Raw genomic sequence first — 16,762 nt, forward strand, 5'->3', positions numbered from 1 at the left:
CACATCTATTTCCATTCAAACAGTGATTTAGCTGAGTAACTAAGTCCCTCTCATGCCTTCTTGAGGGGAATTTAAGAATCTTCAGATTCCTTTTTAGATTATATATTTATATAGTATAATATATAATATATATATAATTATATAATATATAATTAATGTAGTCCAAATACTATATATATATAATAGAAAACAAATGCAGCCTTTTTTAAAAAAAATGATTGATTTACACAAAATAATTTAAAAAGTTCTGGTACAACCTACATTGGTGAAGTATATAGCAAGTTGTGAAAACCTCTACTAGTCCCTTCAGGTCTGAGGTCAGAGATAGTCCTTAGTGCTGTTGTCAGCCCCAGGGCTCAGGCTGAGCAAGGGTGGGTCTATTGGGCAGTCCTGGAGGGGAAGAGTTTCTTGTCAGCGGAGATGGGCCAATACTGTGGATGAGACAGTGAATGTTTAGTTCCTGCATGCTTCTATGCACTTCATAAGAAAATACAAAGAAAACCCTATTTGAGTGTCATTTTAAAGAGAGGGATTTGGTATGGCAACAATATGACTATCAAGAAAAAGATCAGAGTTTCCCAAGAGCAAAATCTTCTATGGGCTAAATTAATAAAAATAACTTTGATCTGTGTAAGTGCTTTTAGTACAGTAAGTATTAGTCATGTATATTAGTGTACCTGTTTTAGATGTTAATCCTTCAAGGTGGACAGAGTGAATAAGATTTTCCCCATTTTATGGGTAAGGAAATTGGATCCAGAGCTTTAAGAGCTTTCTCTGGGGCCATTGCTAGGTCCCACTCTTTCCACAATATCATACTACCTCCACAAGTAAGTGTAGAAAGAACTCAGTGAAGCCCTGGCCACAGAAGAGAATGGCTTAATTTAATCCCATTTTCACCAGAAATCTTTATAATTAGTGGATAAGTGTAGATTATTTTGTAAAAGTTCAGATTTTTATTTAGCATCTCCTGAATTAAGCATTTCAGCTTATAATGTTCAGTGGTTATACTGAAAAATAATGAAGAGAATAAAAAGAAGTATTCATTTATCCTGAATCAAGTAGACTATTATAATAGGTCAGTCCCAATGTTAGTATCTCAAAAGGAAAAAGGAGCAAGTTCATGACCTGTTTATGACAAGTTCATAAAGATGAATCACTGAAAGCTTTGCCTAAAATTCCTCCCACGAATTTATTTTTGCAAAGAGTTAGATAGTTATTTATAAAAATAAATGATGAAAACAAAACTAAAAAGGAGTTCTATTGTATAGTTTGATAATATCCTTAGTGATATCTAAACTTTAAAATTATTTTTGTAGGAGGTATAAGGACAACTGGAATTTCTGCTTAGTCCAATATGTACTTATGATTCAAGCACCTTTGAAACTAAGGAGAAATAATTGGAACTAATGAATAGATGGAAGAGTCTTATTATGTCTTAGATCATGTTTGATTGTCCCACAATCAATCGCTGAAACTCTGCTGGAGCTTTTCCCCATTTGGAATGCCCACACCACCACTGCTGGCTGGTCCCATCTTTCTTATCTTTAGAGATTAGCTTTAAGTGTGACCTCTTTCATAAAGCCTTCAAAAATTCTCCAGTTGACCTTTTTTTCAGAGCTCTCATGGATCCTTCTTGTGGAGCTTACCCAGTTTCCCTGGTAATATAGTTGCTGACATTTTCCTCCCAACAGAAGTAAACTCATTGAGGAGTTTTTTCTTCTTTTCTTTCCATCTTCCACATTACTTAGCAGGAAGCCCCCTTTTTAAAAGAAGCTCGGTAATATTTGAAGAATCAAAGAATTTATGAATATCTGGTCATTTTATCTCTGTGCTAACATATTAATGTGATGGAGCATGCTTTAAAAAAACCCTAACAAGTCAGGCTTGGTGGTGCAGTCTTATAATCCCAGTGACTCTGGAGGCTGAGGCAGGGGGACTGCAAGTTCAAGACCAACCTCAGCAATTTAGCAAGGCCCTAAGAACTCAGCAGGATCCTATCTCAAAATAAAATATAAAAAAAGGGCTGGAGATGTGGCTCAGTGGTTAAGCAACCCTGGATTCAATCCCTGGTAATACCCCCTTGCCCCTCCCAAAATTATAACAAGTGAGCAAAGGTTTGCAGCAGAGATGAAAATTAGCTAGGTCTTTTTATACCCAAGAAGTTCATTGACATTTAATATGACTGTAACTATTACTTCTCATCTTCATAAAACTTATTCTTTAGGCTCATGACCCTATAATAACTATAGCTGACAGAATTTTATGCTAATTTAGAATTTATTAAAGTGTCTCAAATTATAAAGTCATTCCCTCTTTCCATTTCCTAGTTATTTCAGTGAAGGAGAAATTTTCTTTCTTTTTTTTTGGTACTGGCGATTAAACCGAGGGGTGCTTTCATGACTGAACTACATCCCTAGTCCTTTTTATTTTTTTATTTTGATACAGGTCTCACTAAGTTATCCAGGCTGGCCTTGAACTTGTATAAGTTCATGCCTCAGCCTCCTGAATCTCTAGGATTAAAGGTGTGGGCCACCACACCTAGTGAAGGGGAGAAATTTCTTAAAAATACACAAAAGGCTAAAGACTGATACATTTGCCTATTTTAAAATTTAAACCTTTTTGGAATGGAACCACCATCTGACCCAGCTATCCCACTCCTTTGTTTATATCCAAAGAACTTAAAATCAGCATACTGTAGTCACATCATACTGCAGCCACATCAATGTTTACAGCAGCTCAAATCACAATAGCTAAACTATGGAAGCAATCTAGATGCCCTTCGGAAGATGAGTGGATAAAGAAACTGTGGTGTATATGCACAATGGAATATTACTCAGCATTAAAAGAGAATAAAATTATGGCATATGCAGGTAAATAGATGGAGTTGGAGAATATCACGCTAAGTGAAGTAAGCCAATCCCCAAAAAACCAAAGGCGGAAAATGTTCTCTCTGATAAGTGGATGCCGATCCATAATGGGGGGAGGGGCGTGGGAAAAATGGAGGAACTGTGATTGGGCAAAGGGAAGGGTGGGGAAGGGAGGGGGCATGGGGGCAAGAAAGATGGTGAAATGAGATGGGCATTATTACATGTATGACTGCACATATGGTATAATGCTACATCATATACAACCAGATAAATGAAGTTGTGCTGCAGTTGTGTACAATGAATCAAAATGCATTCTGTTGTCATATATACTTAATTAGAATAAATAAATAAATAAATAAAAATTAGAACATTTTGTTCATCAAAAGATATAATAGGGCTGGGGGTGTAGCCCAGTAGTAGAATTTGCCTGGCATGTATGAGGCCCTGAGTTCCATCCCCAGCACAACAAGAAAGAATCATAAAAAGAGTAAGGAGACAAGGCACAGAACTAGTGCAAATAACTGCAACCTACATGACTAATAAAAGATATGGTTGTTATATTTAAATAACTCATAAATATAATTTTTAATGTGGACAAAAGACTTAAACAGATCCTTTAAAGAAAGATCCACGAGGCCAATACTCACAAAAATGTGCTCAATCTCAGCAGTAATCAGGTAAATATGAATGAAAATCACACTGAGATCTATATACTTATTCAACTATCTATACACTTTTTTTCCACAGAATGGCAAAATTTAAGGTATGATAATATTTTATGTTGGAGCAAAAGGGAGCTGTCACACTCTGCTAGTGGAAGTGTAAACTGAAACAAACTTTTTGTAAGTTTGGCATTTATCTAATCAAGCTAAAGAAATGCTTTTCGACCCATCAGTTCATTTCTAGGTTCTCACCTGTGTTTGCTATGATCCCTGCCAAACTCAGAAGGGGTTGCTTGTCACAGCTAACAACTGAAGACAACAAAGCTGCCTGCAGCAGAATGGATAAATGTATGGCACAATGGGTAAATAATCTGCAATATGCATGATAAAACAATAGTAATTAAGTGAAAGCAGCTCATGTAAAAGAATATACATGATATAATTCTAGTTCTATAAAGTTAAGATAGGTGAAGCTAAAATGTATTGTTTTGGATGTGATTATAGTGAAAAACCAGGCCTCTAGGTAATGGAAGTGGGTGTGATTGGGAAACATAGGGTGCTGCTAGGGTGTTGGTAATATCCTGTTTTGTGGTTGGTGGTGATTACACGGATGATTGTTTATAATTATAACATTTGTGTTTTATGCATCTCCTATATGTGTTTTATGCCACAACTGTCTTTTTAATTTTTAATTGGTTAATTATAGATATACATAATATTGGGTTTCATTTTGACATAATTATAAAAGCATGGAATATAATTTGCTTCAATTCAGTCCCTAGTACTTTCCCACAAAAATTATTCTAAAAGAGCATATTTAATGATGATATGTGAAATATGGTTAACTGATAGAAAACCTCCCTCTATTTTCACATTTTTTTTTTTTTGGAAAAATCAGTCTTTAATTTTATGGACTTTATTTTTTTATTATTTTTTAAAACATATTTTAAATTTATTTGCTAGGTGTAAATGGACACAACACAATGCCTTTATTTTTATGTGGTGCTGAGGATCGAACCGGGGTCTCATCCATGCACATATGAAATTAACAAAACCTTTATTCTTTTCTCTTATTAAACAGCTCTTTATTAATTGGGTTTCCAGATCCACCAAAGAGCCTACAGTAACAACTATCCCTTACACAGACATTACCACCTAAATACCACATTTTTTATGTGGGGGTTGGGGTTGGTAACTAGAGGTTTACTCAGGGGTACTTTCATTCTTCTTTTTTTTAATGTTTATTTTTTAGTTGGACACAATATCATATTTATTTATTTAATGTGGTGCTGAGGTTCGAACCCAGGGCCTCACACATGCTAGGCTAGGTGAGCTCTCTACCACTGAGCCACAACCCCAGTGATGCTTTCATTCATAATATTGGGTTTCATTTTGACATAATTATAAAAGCATGGAATATAATTTGCTTCAAATAAACTAAATAGTAAACCTAAATAACTTATTATGTATTTTTCTGATTACTTTTCTTCCTTATATCCATTAATTAATTGTCATAGTTTAGCATTTGCAACTCATAAGTGAGTGAGCTCTTAGCTTTTTTTTTTTTAATTTTTTATTTTTTAGGTGTAGATGGACACAACACAATGCCTTTATTTTTATGTGGTGCTGAGGATTGAACCCGGGTCCTGCCTGTGCGAGGCGAGCGCCCTACCGCTGAGCCACAATCCCAGCCTGAATTCTTAGCTTTTAAAAAGCAAAATTATAAAATTACATTTTAGTTGCAACTTTGTAGATTTGTTGCTTAGTCACAAATTTCTTTGTCTTCTGACTCTAATTTGTTTCTCAGGTATTAGTGTGTATGCATCAAAAAAAGAAAAGAAAAGAAAAAAAAAGGCATGGGCTGGGGTTGTGGCTCAGTGGTAGAGCACTTCCTCACGTATGTGAGGCACTGGGTTCGATCCTTAGCACCACATAAAAACAAACAAAGAAATTGTGCTCATGTAGAACTACAAAATATTTTTTTAAAAGCACTACCACAATTTAGTGCCTCCATCCCAACTCATAAAATGTTAAAAATGTAAGTTCAGATGAACAAGAGTGATGATAATGAGGAGTACAGGGCATATAATGACAAATTGGCTACGGAAAAATATGCTCTCTGTCAAAATGCTCCTCACAGCAAGATTACCATGAGTTTAACTCACTGTGGGATTATGTGATACTGTTACCAGAATTTAAATTAGAAAGGACGAGAACTGCATTGAAATGGATCAAATCCCAGCTTCTCCCTGGACTGAATATAAATATGCAAGTCCTGCTTTGACTGCCACAGGAGGATTTAGAGAACGTTATTGGGACACAGAAGTGACTCCGCAGGCTGTAGTGCTTCTGAGCTGTGCTGCTCACAAGGCTATTGAGCCTCCTGAATGGGCAGGAGAAAGGAAGAGCAGGGCTCCAGACACCACAGGGAGAAGACGATTCTTTTTTTTTATTATTCACATCTTGTCTTTAGAGATCACACTTAAAAAAATTCTCAGTAATACTCCATTGTGTATAAATGCCACATTTTTTTTATCCATTCATCCATTGAAGGGCATCTAGGTTGGTTCCACAGTCTAGCTATTGTGAATTGTGCTGCTATGAACATCGATGTAGCAGTGTCCCTGTAGCATGCTCTTTTTAGGTCTTTAGGGAATAGACCGAGAAGGGGAATAGCTGGGTCAAATGGTGGCTCCATTCCCAGCTTTCCAAGAAATCTCCATACTGCTTTCCAAATTGGCTGCACCAATTTGCAGTCCCACCAGCAATGTACAAGAGTACCCTTTTCCCCACATCCTCGCCAGCACTTGTTGTTGTTTGACTTCATAATGGCTGCCAATCTAACTGGAGTGAGATGGTATCTTAGGGTGGTTTTGATTTGCATTTCTCTGACTGCTAGAGATGGTGAGCATTTTTTCATGTACTTGTTGATTGATTGTATGTCCTCCTCTGAGAAGTGTCTGTTCAGGTCCTTGGCCCATTTGTTGATTGGGTTGTTTGTTGTCTTATTGTCTAATTTTTTGAGTTCTTTGTATACTCTGGATATTAGGGCTCTATCTGAAGTGTGAGGAGTAAAGATTTGTTACTCTGCATTAAAAAATGACAAAATCATAGAATTTACAGGGAAATGGATGGCATTAGAGCAGATTATGCTAAGTGAAGCTAGCCAATCCCTAAAAAACAAATGCCAAATGTCTTCTTTTTTATAAGGAGAGTAACTAAGAACAGAGTAGGGTCGAAGAACATGAGAAGAAGATTAACATTAAACAGGGATGAGAGGTGGGAGGGAAAGGGAGAGAGAAGGGAAAATGCATGGAAATGGAAGGAGACCCTCAGAGTTATACAAAAGTACATACAAGAGGAAGTGAGGGGAAGGGGAAAAATAATATAAGGGGGACAAACGAATGTCAGTAGAGGGGGTAGAGAGAGAAGAGGGGAGGGGAGGGGAGGGGAGGGGGGATAGTAGAGGATAGGAAAGGCAGCAGAATACAACAGACACTAGTATGGCAATATGTAAATCAATGGATGTGCAACTGATGTGATTCTGCAATCTGTATATGGGGTAAAAATGGGAGCTCATAACCCACTTGAATCAAATTGTGAAATATGATATATCAAGAACTATGTAATGTTTTGAACAGCCAACAATAAAAAATTAAAAAAAAAAAATAAATAAAAAAAAAAAAAAAATTCTCAGTAGAGTATAACTTTATTCAATTGTACCCCAAAGCTTCTGCCTTTTCAGATATAAATGAGGGTGTATCCTTTGGCTTTTCCTTCCATATTATTCCTGTGATTTTTTTTTTTTCCTTTTTCTTTTTTGGACTGGGGATTGAACCCAAGGGTGCTCTACCACTGAGCTACATCTCCAGTCCTTTTTATTTTGACACAGGTGCTCGTTAATTTGCTGAAACTGGCCTTCAACTTGTGATCCTCCTGCCTCAGCTTCCCAAGTTGCTGGAACTATAGGTGTGTGCTATTACACCCAGCTATTCCTGTGATTTTTAAAAAGTCAGTATCATGAGCTTCTAGCTCAGCTAATTTGGTCTTCCACTAAATTTGTCTCAAAGACTTTAATGTCAATTTTCACCTTTGTTTCTTAGAAAAAGGATCCGCCCATTGGTATAATTACAGTGATGATGGTTAAAAAGGGATATGGCACATTTTCAGAGTTGACAACAATAACCCTAGGTAATGCAGAGAGATCAGATTACAATATGTTCCCATGGTAATGCAGCTTTAAACCTTGGTGATGTGATACTGCTTAAGAAAATGAATCTTAACCTAGAGACAGGGGGAAAATATTTTTATGTAATGTGATAATAGGATATGTTTTAGTAAAGAGGGAAATTAGGGGAAATGCCATTCAAGTATAGCTTAGGTGATTAGAAAGAGTAGGAGAGAGTTGAAATGCTGAAGACACTATTGTTACACACTGGACAAACACATTTAAGGAAGGAAGGTTTCACCAGAAGTGGTTCTAAGCTATATTATCAGACATGTGGGGCAAAAAAAGATCATGACATTTGTTTTTTGGATGTTAGGTGTATATCTTTATGATGTTGCATTTATTTCTGTTGCTTTTATTGACTTATAACCCACAATGCTGATTTTGTATATGGCAAACTAGTATTTGAATTTTCTGAAACATCCTTGTTTAGGACAAGACAAGTTCTCATGATTGAACAGTTGGTTTCAACTTATTAGGGATTTTGGTTCTGTTAAAGGTGTAGGCTCCAAAATAATAGCTCTAATTTATTAGCCTAAGATGCTCAGGCCCTGTGTAGGTACTCTGCATATTTATTATAAAAACCAAATTAAAAAAAGTTTAAAGACAAAGAAATCCTTAATCAAATGTTAATTCACTAGAGGTGACATTCTTATACAATTTTCCAGTAAGGAAACTAAGCCTTAAAGAGGTTAGGTGTCAAATGGACGGAACTGGAGTCTATTGTGCTAAGTAAAATGAACCAATCCAAAAAACCAAAGGCTGAATATTCTCTCTGATATTTGGATGCTAAGATACAATAAGCGAGGTTGGTAGGGAAGAATAGAGGTACTTCGGATTAGACAAAGGGGAATGTAGGGAAGGGAGGGAGGGTTGGAATAGAAAAGACAGTAGAATGAATCTAACATTACTTTCCTGTGTTCATATATGAATATATAACCAGTATAATGCCATTTTATGTACAACCACAAAAATGGGAAATTATATTCCATGTATGTATAATATATTAAAATACACTCTACTGTCATATATAGATAAAAATAACAAATAAAAAATTAAAAAATAAAAAGAGGTTAGGTACCTCACTCAAAGTCATACAACTAGTAAAAAGTAAAGCTACTGTGGCTGGGGTTGTGGCTCAGTGGTAGAGTGCTTGCCTAGCATGTGTGAGGCACTGGGTTCGATTCTCAGCACCACAAATCAATCAATCAATCAATCAATAAATAAAGGTCCATTGACAACTAAAAAAAATATTTTTTTAAAAAGTAAAGCTACAATTAAACAAGATCTTCTTGGCTTCAAAGTCTGGGCTCTTAACCATTCTAGTTTCAGAGCTAAAAAACTTTAGGCTCTATCATACTTGATCAAGATCAACTATGTGTAATTTTTCTTTATATTTAAAGATGACAGGACTTTCAGTGATTACTTTCTTTCTGTGTACTGAGGGAGCTAAGAACAGCATTTGAACAAGAATAAAAAAGCGGAGGATAAGCAGTTTTCACCAACAATCCTCATTACCAGATAACAACAGTGAATCTTAACCTTCATCTTATGTTGTCTTTGTTGAAGTCACGTGAAAGACCCAAATCACAAAATGTAAAGGAACAAAATAAACGTTCAATGCACAAAGTTCCCTGGCCTGCAAAGGAAGAGTAGAAACTGTGTGTTGTGGTGTGCCTTCTGGCATAAGGACAATTGGTGTTCAAGTACAGTTTTCTACTTCCCTCTCTCCAGCACCAGGGCAGATTCCTAAGCAAGAATCTGCTAAATGGTGATGCTCCCCTGAATCCCCTTAGTATTTGAAGATCCTGTTTCACTTTGACAGCCCATAATCCTCTTCTTTTTAACACTCCTATAGAACCTATAGACTAATGTTTCTCATCTAGCCCTTGATTAGTTACTGGATTATATTATATAATATGTAAGTTTGACCTTCTCCATCCAGAATGAAAGCTCTTGGCTATGTCCTGTACTAAATGTAAACTTAACCCTCTCACAAGCACCTTCAGAGCCAGACACCATGTATAGCTTCCACATCTTTTTGTTAGTTCATAGACTTTTTGCTTTTTAACTCTGATTTTAAAAACACATATTTATTATAAAAACCAAATTAAAAAAAGTTTAAAGACAAAGAAATCCTCAATTCCTTTTCCTGACAGCTAATCATTCACTAGAATTTGCTATATAGCCTTTCAAAGTTTTGCTTAGATATATTAAAAATACATAAATTGTAAAAATTGGGATTGTGCTCTGAAATCATCCTAAAAGTTGTCCTTAAAAGACCAAAAAATTCTCAGTGGTTATCATAGAAAGAATTCTATGACAATGCATATATGGATCTATTCATTATTTTTTCTCAGTTTCATACTCTTCCATTGTTTGAGTACTTCATAACTTTTTTACCCAGTTTCAAAATCATAGACTAAATAAGAAACTAGCTCCTTTGCCATTCTAGTGAAGATAAGCTTTCACAGGGAAGGCATAGAAAATCCACTTTTGTGACTCCTTAATGGCTTAGAGGATCTAGGGTACAGGGGAAACTTAAATGGTGGTAAGGTTCTGGAGCCTCCCTCCCTCCCTCTGATCTAGAAACAATATACTGCCATCTCAATGCCGTGGGTCTCTCAAGAACTTGGTACAGATTGTGACCTTAACTATTTTGGCACAAGGGGGTCAAATCAAGTGCAGCTTCTTGCTTCCCAGGGGAGTTTAACTACTGAACTACATCCCCAACCTTTTTTAAAAAATTGTTTTAAAATTTTGAAACAGAGTCTTGCTGAGTTGCTTAGGCTGGCCTCAAACTTGCAATCCTCCTCTTGGGAGTTGCTAGGATTATAGTCATATACTTCCATGCCTGGCCTGAAGCCCAAATCTTAAGAATTAGTGTTGTATTGTGATTTGATAGGTATGTCACAGATATAAAAAGTTGGGAAATAATGTTTCAGGGGGTTGTCACTCAATTCGAGAATAGTTACAATAGATAGCCTAGAAGAAAAACTGATTAATCCCTTCACTTCTCTCTCTCTCTCTCTTTTTCTTTGCTGCTGTTGTTCTTACACTTCAGTGTCTTCACTTTGTATCCTTCTTAAATCCTATCCCTACCTAACCCCTCTTCCTTCTGAAGGTGTGGAGTTTTTAAATAAAGATATGTCAATCAAATGTTTTTACAGATTGTGGGAATGCTAGGTAGTGGCAGGGCCAAGTTGCTACACTGGGAAAACCAGAGAAGGTGAAAAGGATAAGTGAGATACAGAACGAGGAGAAGCTGCTTCCCGTAGTCACACCTGACTATCACTCAGAATGTGTGGAACCATGCTTAACTCTGCAAATGGGGAAGGCCCCTTTGGTTAAGTGGTACTGTGCTATCTTGTGTAAGTAATTACCAGCCCAGTCACAGCAGTCTTGGCAATCAGTCATTTTCTGGATGCCAAAGACGTCAGAGGGAACATCTTTGGGTTGAACAGCTAGCAATCCATTTTATACAGAAGATTTAATTGGTGTCTCTCAAAAACAAATTAAAATTAAAGTTCAGTGGTTCAATTTTTCCCTCCCAGCAAAGTTAGTAAAAGGAGAAAAGAAAAAGGAAAACTGTGAAGTTTTCACATTTTGGTTTTAATGTAGGTATTTTAGTGGAAACAGCAAGTAAGTCAGTCCATGCTTTAGGGGAAAACTAACCAACTTTGGTGGAGGGGAGGATGAAGGCAGAAATACTTCTCTACCCTCGCCTGTTCTAGGCCCTACTGCAGCCCTAAATCTGGTTGTGAGCTGGGGATGAGAGCATTTTGCACATGTAGTGCTGAAATCTGTTCATCTGTAACATGAAGGGATTTAATTTGTTAATCTCCAAGGTCCATAATATCAGATTAGCAATTTGCTGAAAAGATTTTTGTAGAGTTTTTTTTTTTTTTTTGTACTGGGGATTGAACTCAGGGGCACTTGAACACTGAGCCACATGGTCAGCCCTATTTTATATTTTATTTAGAGATAGGATCTCACTGAGTTGCTTAGCACGTCAGTTGCTTGCTGAAGCTGGCTTTGAACTTGCGATCCTCCTGTTGCAGCCTCCAGAGCTGCTGGGTTTTTAGGCATGTGCCTGGCTGATTTTTGTAGGTTTTAGGCAGGCATTTGTTAAACAAATTGTAAACTTATTTTAGAATTAAATGAGAGCAGAAAAGGATACTTTTGCATTACCTGTCATGTCTCAATATGGGTGTAGGCAACACGCTTGTCAGGAGCCATCCAAATTCAGCCAGAGTGTGTAGCAGAGGGCCATAATCTGTTTTGATTTCACAGCCCTGCATAAATAAGCATAAGAGTTCACAATCTAATGGCAAAGACAGTTACATAAGTAAATTACAGTTACACAAGTAAATCTGACAAGGTTGGTGGGTATTATGACAAAGGAAGTTCATTCTCTATTATGTACAATTTCATGGGGCTGCCAGATTACTGGGTTCATTTTCTGCTACTGCTGTCTTCAAACTATTGAACCAAGTTAAAAATGCTGGGAATGGGGCTGGGGATGTGGCTCAAGCGGTAGCGTGCTTGCTTGGTATGCACGGGGCGCTGGGTTCGATCCTCAGCACCACATAAAAATAAAATAAAGATGTTGTGTCCACTGAAAACTAAAAAATAAATATTAAAAAAAATGCTGGGAGTGGAGAGTGGGAGTTTGGACCTTCCTTTGGTTTTGATAGAGCATGGGGACTGATAATCTACATTTAAAAAAATTTTTATATACACAATGGAATATAACTTAGCCTTAAAGAAGAATGAAATTATGGCATTTACAGGTAAATGAATGGAGCTGTGGAATATCATTCTAAGTGAAATAAGCCAAATCCAAAAAACCAAAGGCCAAATGTTTTCTCTGATAAGCTGATAATGATCCATATTGGGGCATGAAGGAAGAATGAAGGAACTTTGGATTTGGCAAAAGGGGAGTGAGGGGAGGGGAGGAGGTGTCAAGGTGGGTGGATTGAGACAGACATTATTACCCTGTACACATGTAGGATTACATGACCCATGTGACTCTTGTACCATGTACAGCCAGAAGAATGAGAAGTTGTGCTCCATTTGTATACAATGTGTGAAAATGAATTCTACTGTCATGTATGACTAATTAGGACAAATTTAAGAAATTAAAATAAGATAGTAAACATAAAAAAAAATTCTAGGGGATTTGGATGCAAGTACTTTATGAAGCATATTTAGGGGAATGAGGATGAAAGTTTGGAGTGAGGACTGAGTAGTGAGGGAGGGAGGAACTTGGCTGTATTTTTTTTTTTTTTTTGCTGCTTTTTATTCATTTGGAATTTGTTTTTTAAAACTGAAAACTTCACTTCTTCCCCTCAAACCTCCCCCACGCCCAGTGGGATTTCTAGTCACTTTGAAAATGGGCTATGTCTCTCTAACCTTTGTAAGGCTAGGAAGGCACAAGTGTCACTGTAGGAGCCCATCAGCGAGGGCCATATACACATAACAGAGTATACCTGAATTCAGTCTGTCCACCTCAAGGGCAGTCCATTCGGTGACATCTGAATTCAGAGTGCATAACATCAGCAGCAATGTCATCTCTGATTACGAAGGACAATGCTGTGTGTACATATTTGGCCTGGTAAGAAAGAGAACACCTTTCGGATATTTTTGCTTTCAAAAGTCAATTCATAAAGTTAAGAAAAGTCAGTCACATTGGTTGCTTGCAGAGAAAATGCTTAGTTGAGTGACTGAATTTTCTTTTTTTTTTTTTTGCTTTCAACCGGTTGTCATGGCATTGTGTAAAGAGAATCTCAGTGCCAGGAGACTGTGTTTAGGGTGAGAATTCCAAGTTTTTGGAACCTCCTGCTATTTATGTAAAGATTTTATTTTGCTATCTTACAAAAATTAGCATTGAAGAAAACATTACTTTCAACATTGGGTAAAGGGTATGAAAGACATTTTTTTATGCATTTGTGATGAAATTCCAAACTATGGTCAAATCTGTGTTTAAGGATTCTACATGTTTCAGCAATGAAGGTCTCCAACATGTGAAATAAATATAAAGGTAAGAGTAAAATGTTAGAGACTGCAACTCACCTCAATGACAGTCCATTGTTCTACTACAATGGCATCATTTCCTTTCCTGTTAGAACCTGGAACGCCAGAGCCTTCTTCTTCATAGATAAAAAATCCTTCCAAAGATTTAGGCAAATGGTCCCCTGTCAGGAAAAGCATACAATTAAGAAGAGTTATAAATATTAAAAAATTCTAAAGATTGTCTAAGTCCTTAAGTAATACTTATAGGAAGCTGGGAGAAAAACATTTCAGTTAAAAACATATCACTTAAAAACATATTTTGACTGAATCAAACATTCTTTTTGAAGATTTTCTTTTCCTCCTAAAGGCAAAGACAATTTTGTACTTCACTGAATTAAAATCAAAGTATCCACATTAAAACTATGGTAACAGAAATAGGATTAAATAATGTGATACAATGAGAAGCGAGTAGAAAATAAACCTAAAAATCATCTGGAAATGATTTTTAGCTTGAAATCAAATTTTGGTTTCTGCTCTACATGTTATGTTATACCCTATGACAAACAATATAAACATTAATTCTTGAAATTGAAGGTATGATATTAAAATCAGTGCAAGGCAAATTCTTTAAGAAATACAAACACAGAACAATTCTTTACCTCAGTGATGCATTAAAAAAAGAACACCCCAAAGCCCCCAAAATAAACAGTGACAGGAAGACCCTAAACAGAAGTCATTGTCAAAAGAATTCCTGCTGGGAAGGAAGTTTTAGGGGAGGGCCTCTCTGACTTTTTCTTGAATAGCTGACAATAATCAGCTGGCCTAAACCAAACTAACTTTGTAGACTTTCTTTTGTCTCTTGTTTTGCAATAGAAGACACTTTTCCCATGGTCATGTGAGGGTTAAACATGGTTTTTATGCAGCACAATGTCATAACGAAGTTTCCCTGGTTGACAGTTCTCTAAATAATAAAGGACTTCAATATTTTCAAATGACATTTTAAGCTTAAAGATAATATGGGCAAAAGTAATTTCAGTATGATTTTCTGTATTAATTTTCATTAACAGGCTATTGAACTTTTAGATAAGTAAGACATTCTTACTTTTTTTTTTAACATCACTCATATTTAGGGTAGAATATCACAAAGAATTTATATTTTTCAGATTTGTGCCCGAAAAGAGTAACAGTTAATTTACTAGTTGGAATTGGTTCTCTACTTACAGTATATGTACCACCTCCTTTAAATTTACTTATCTACCATTACAACAAAGTAACTAGCAGAATCAAATCCAGACAATTTTTAAAGTGCTATATGCCCTAAGTCCTTTTTTGGAACGGGGGTATGAGTTTTAAAAATAATTTTTACTGCAATAATTATGTGGATAATTACAATCTACCTTTTATTTCCGTTGGGATTATGTAATATGAAAATTACAGGTGTTGTGACTCTCAATATTGTGATACATAGTATTTCTGTACTTTTTAGGTTTTAAAGAAAGAATGAAATACAACATAATACTAAATGGAAATTTACAAAAGAGACTCAGTGTTATGCAACTACGTGGATGAATTTCAGAGATACTATGGTGAATAAAAGAAGCTAGTTTCAAAAGAATATACTCTGTAGAGAGTATTCAACTGTGTGAGGATCAAGAACAGGCACAATTGATGATGATGATAAACCAGAATGATGTGTATTTCTGAGCTGGGAGGAGAAGGACTGAGAAGGAAGGGTCATGGGAAGACCCTCTGAGATGCCAGGAATGTTCTATATTTTGTGTCTATTCCACTGTACACATAAGATCAATGCACTTTACTATGTGTATGTTGCATGTCAGTTAAAAATAAAGGTCCTTTCTTGTTTTAAAGGTCCCCAGTGCCCTTAACTAGCTCTCTTAGGATCTATACCAGGCTTCAGAGCTACTGAAGTCTGACACTTCCACAGGAGTGAGTTCTGAAGATTTCTTAAGACATTCTCCCAGAAATGGCAGCTAGGGACGGTGGCAGGGAAGGACCTATAAGGACTTCACCTTTTGATTGTTCAGTGTTAAATCTTCGATCTGACACGGAGAGATGATAATTCTGAACAATTACCTAATAACTGTCTCCTCAGGGGAATCACCTGTTAACATTACACAATCCAAAGCAAACTTTCTAACCAATGTGCCTTGGCCCACTAGTGTCTGAGACCAAGGTGACAGGTATGCCAAAATACAGGGCGCCCCCTCCTGCCCAGAGCAGCTTCATCCACTCATACCCATGTGCCTTACAGTAGTACCATTTTCCGTGCATGTGATATGAAAAAATTACAAAGCACTGGCCTGACTCATTGTTTCTCAACAACAATAAAAAGATTTTTAGCCAAATACTACCACTAGCAAATGAAAGTGATATTGTATCCTTGAAGGATGATCTCCAAGCACAGTTGAAATGATCCCTTTTAAAGTCTAATGTTATGTCTTAAAAGTGCACTCAGACTTTGCATTCATGAGGCTGGGGGGCAAGAGGATCACAAATTTGAGGACAGTCTGGGCAAAACATCCTGTCTCAAAAAAAAAAAAAAAGTTCTGTGGATGTAGCAGAGTACTAAAGCACCCTGGTGTTCAATCCTTAGTACCTAAAACAAAACAAAACAAAAAAAACAAACCAAACCAAAACATCCAAAACCAAAAAACAAAGCTTCACACTCTGTTCAAATATATTCATCTTATCTAAAAAAGAAAATCTCTTCCATTCTACCCCCATCTTAAAGTAATATTGACACTCTATAAAGAGATTTATCTTGCAAATTTGTGAACGTGAATACCCCCTGGAACAAGGATGCATATCCTGAGAATACCTTGGTTAGAAATATTCAAGCTTGGAGGATTACCAAGGAATGGTTTGTTAGATGTGCGATATTATATACTCATTTTAGCTAGGTATGACATTGACATTCCTCTAAATGTAAGAAAAGATAATATTTCATTTAGTATTTTTGGTCCATGTGT

The 16,762-nt window shown here is 36.4% G+C and overlaps 1 protein-coding gene across 2 annotated transcripts in view; it reads right to left on the reverse strand.

The window, feature by feature from the left end:
- Rftn2 (raftlin family member 2) overlaps positions 1–16,762 on the reverse strand; it is a 62,704-nt gene that overhangs the window by 14,942 nt on the left and 31,000 nt on the right. For both annotated transcript variants that reach the window (XM_046447628.2, XM_046447627.2), the window contains 2 exons: positions 13,833–13,954; positions 11,949–12,052 (listed from right to left, as the gene is read on the reverse strand). In XM_046447628.2, the coding sequence (XP_046303584.1) occupies positions 11,949–12,052; positions 13,833–13,954 (226 nt within the window). The remainder of the gene's footprint in view (positions 1–11,948; positions 12,053–13,832; positions 13,955–16,762) is intronic.

This window comes from Marmota monax, unplaced genomic scaffold (genome assembly GCF_021218885.2).
Source record: "Marmota monax isolate L192 unplaced genomic scaffold, Marmota_monax_Labrador192_F-V1.1 WCK01_AAM20220418_F8-fsc00007, whole genome shotgun sequence".
Classification (NCBI taxonomy): Eukaryota; Metazoa; Chordata; class Mammalia; order Rodentia; family Sciuridae; genus Marmota; species Marmota monax.